At 53.1% G+C, this 2,947-nt stretch overlaps 1 protein-coding gene and 1 long non-coding RNA gene across 2 annotated transcripts in view; one reads left to right on the top strand and one right to left on the bottom strand.

Annotated features, from left to right (window-relative positions):
- Nucleotides 1–821, bottom strand: part of NPPA (natriuretic peptide A) — a 7,626-nt gene extending 6,805 nt beyond the window's left edge. The window contains exons 1-2 of the mRNA XM_011996580.1: nt 604–821; nt 155–481 (exon numbers count right to left, since the gene is read on the bottom strand). Coding sequence (XP_011851970.1) covers nt 155–481; nt 604–726 — 450 coding nt within the window. The 5' untranslated portion in view covers nt 727–821. The remainder of the gene's footprint in view (nt 1–154; nt 482–603) is intronic.
- LOC105551375 overlaps nt 1–1,122 on the top strand; it is an 8,085-nt gene extending 6,963 nt beyond the window's left edge. Inside the window, exon 3 of the long non-coding RNA XR_001007859.1 lies at nt 476–1,122. This is a non-coding gene — a long non-coding RNA (uncharacterized LOC105551375). The remainder of the gene's footprint in view (nt 1–475) is intronic.
- Nucleotides 1,123–2,947: the final 1,825 nt, after the last annotated feature.

Below are 2,947 nucleotides of genomic sequence, written 5' to 3'. Positions count from 1 at the left end.
GACAATAGATGGCGTGTCCTGACACCCATGGGGCACTCACAGTGTTGGGGCAGAAACTTGAGAGAGAATGAGTTTCTGCATTGGTCTCTTTCCTGCTGAGGGTGTCTCCCAGTAGTGTCCATCCCATCCCATTTCCATCCCCAGTTCCTCTTACCCGGAAGCTGTTACAGCCCAGTCCGCTCTGGGCTCCAATCCTGTCCATCCTGCCCCCGAAGCAGCTGGATCTCCGCAGGCTCCGAGGGGCAGTGAGCAGCGCCCTCAGCTTGCTTTTTAAGAGGGCAGATCGATCGGAGGAGTCCCAGGGGCCCTGCCCGAGGGCACCCCCATCTCTCTGGGCTGGGCTGACATCCCCGGTCCAGGGAGGCACCTCAGGGAGGGGGCTGAGAGCAGCCCCCGCTTCTTCATTCTGCTCTCTGAGCACTTGTGGGGGCACGACCTCATCTTCTAAAGGCATCTTTTCTTCCAAATGGTCCAGCAAATTCTTTACAAAAGGAAAATACAGGGAAAGGGATAAACCTCATTGACTTGGAGAAAATCAAGAGGCGTGAGCACAGCATCAGAAAGCCCCCTGGCCCCAGACTGCACCCGCTTTCCTGGCCCTACCTTGAAATCCATCAGGTCTGCGTTGGACACGGCATTGTACATGGGATTAGCTCTGGTCTGACCTGGGAGCTGGAATGCCAGAAAAAGGAGGAAGCTCACGCTGATGGTGGAGAAGGAGCTCATGCTGGCGTCGTCAAGGAGCAATCCACTGCTTGCTGCTCTGTCTCTCCCCTCTGGTTCCTCTCTGGTTCCCCTCTCTTGGCCTACGTCCGTCCCTGTCTCCCAGCTGCCCAGTGCCTCCTCTTTTTATAGCCCCCCAGCTCTCCAAGCACGCAGGAGAGACAGAACCCTCCCCATTCTGTCACTTGCAGCGATAAAGCAGCCAAGTGAGAAGCCAGCAGGAGATGCCCTTTTAAAGTTATCATCCCGCAGGGCTTGTCACAGCCCCTCTGCCTTGGGCAGCCCCAACAGCCCCCCAGACCCTCGGCTGCAAGAGCCGCATTCTTGCTGATTTGACTCAAGAGGCTTCCACTTCAAAGGTGTGAGAAGAGTAAAAAAGAGTTCTTGGTTATCTCACCACCGTGCCTCAGGATTCTTTCTCCTCGATGCTGGTACCCATGCGGGGAGACAGAGGGTGACGCTTGGCTGCTGCCCAGCTCCCCTGGTTTGTTTGTGGCTCAGCTGTCAGGGCCTCCAAATAAGGGTGGAGAGGAGGAAATGGCAGGCAGCCAGCAGCCCGAGACAAATGGGTCCATATGCTCAAGCTGGCCTCACACCTGCCTCATCCGCCACGTGGGCAGACCTCTGGCCTCAGACAGGGCTGCCCTCACCCCTGGCAGTCCCTCTCCATGGTCAGGCAAAAGGGAGTTATATTTTAGTGTATAAAGTCAGCCAGGAACCAAATGTGATGAAGCTCCAACCCCCGAATAGAAATACCAAGAAAAGCCGGGGAAGCACAAGCATCTTCTCTCGAAAGCTCCTCCTCTTCCACGTCCCCCGCGACCCTCCTCCAACATGCTGTGGGGACAGGCTTAGAGGACGCAGCGAATTTCGTTTCTTCCTTTGCTGTTTATACATGCTCAGACTCTTCGTGTTTGAAGTTTGTAACAGCCCCCTGCCCTTCCTGGGCTTGTGCCCATAGCAACTTAGCCGATGAAGGGAGGGAGGTGGGGGTGAAGGAGGTATAGTCGGTTTCCCTCAATGCCGTCTACATCCTTCCCTGAGGACGTGGCAAGGGGCAAGTGACTGAGCCACCAAGGTCACAATTTCTCTGGCCCCCAAAAGAGAAATAACAGGCAACGAGTCTGTCTATGTTTAACGAATGGCCTGTTTGCTAAGCACCGAACTCAGTGTTAGCCATTACCATTCAATGCAACGTATACTGGGGGAAAACACTAAATTTGAAGGACTGACAGACCGGCACTCTAGCCCCAAACAAACCAGTTGCATACATCTTCACAGCCTTATCTTCCTTGTGTGTAAAATGAGAAAGACTGTGCTGAGAACTTTATGGAAATGACTTTATTTTGATCGTCATCACCAGCTGGTAGTAGACCGCACTGTCCTTGCTTACAAGGGAACAGAACTGAGCCTGAGGGGCTATGCCGCTTGCCCAAGGCCACTAGGTGCCTAAGTGGCAGAACCAGGACTGGAACCCCAGGTCTGACACTGATGTCCGCATCCTAGCCTATTTCACGTAGGGTGCTGCCTCTTTACCCCTTAGCTGCATTCCCCAATTAAAACCACCATTCCCCATCTTTCAGATGCCCCAGGGAGCTCCTTCACCTTCCCCATGCCCCTGGGGCTGTAGCTTTTTTGTGCACTTACCAAGGCTGTGTGTGTTTGGCTGCTCTCCTGATCTATTTCTACACCGAATGTGTTTTAATCCACTCCTTAGAAGCTCAGAAAATGTGTGTTAAGTGACCAGCTTTGTCCTGGCCAGATCTGTCCCCAGGTGTGCTGACCTCATGACTGACCAGGTGGACAGGGCATTGTGCAGCCATAAGGTTGGAAATCAGGGCAGCAAGTGACCAGAGGTCACAGAGGTATCCAGGGTGATATTATTCTAAGATAAGCTAAAAGGAACCCTCTTTGGCAAGCCTTGGGGGATGTGTATAGTGGGGGATCTAATATTTCATGGGATGTTTAGAAGCAGCCTGTAGGAGTGAGAGAGAAGAAAAGTAACAGGCACAGATTTGGCAATTGATTTGAGTCAGCCAAGCTCAACTTGAAATCTGAAATGGTTGTGAGGCCGAGGCGAGTGGATCACAAGGTCAAGAGATCGAGACTGTCCTGGCCAACATGGTGAAACCCCGTCTCTACTAAAAATACAAAAAAATAGCCAGGCGTGGTGGCAGGCGCCTGTAGTCCCAGCTACTTGGGAGGCTGAGGCAGAAGAATGGCG

The sequence above is a fragment of the Mandrillus leucophaeus genome, unplaced genomic scaffold (assembly GCF_000951045.1).
Source record: "Mandrillus leucophaeus isolate KB7577 unplaced genomic scaffold, Mleu.le_1.0 Scaffold52, whole genome shotgun sequence".
NCBI lineage: Eukaryota > Metazoa > Chordata > Mammalia > Primates > Cercopithecidae > Mandrillus > Mandrillus leucophaeus.
This window is presented reverse-complemented; position numbering and strand designations above follow the sequence as displayed.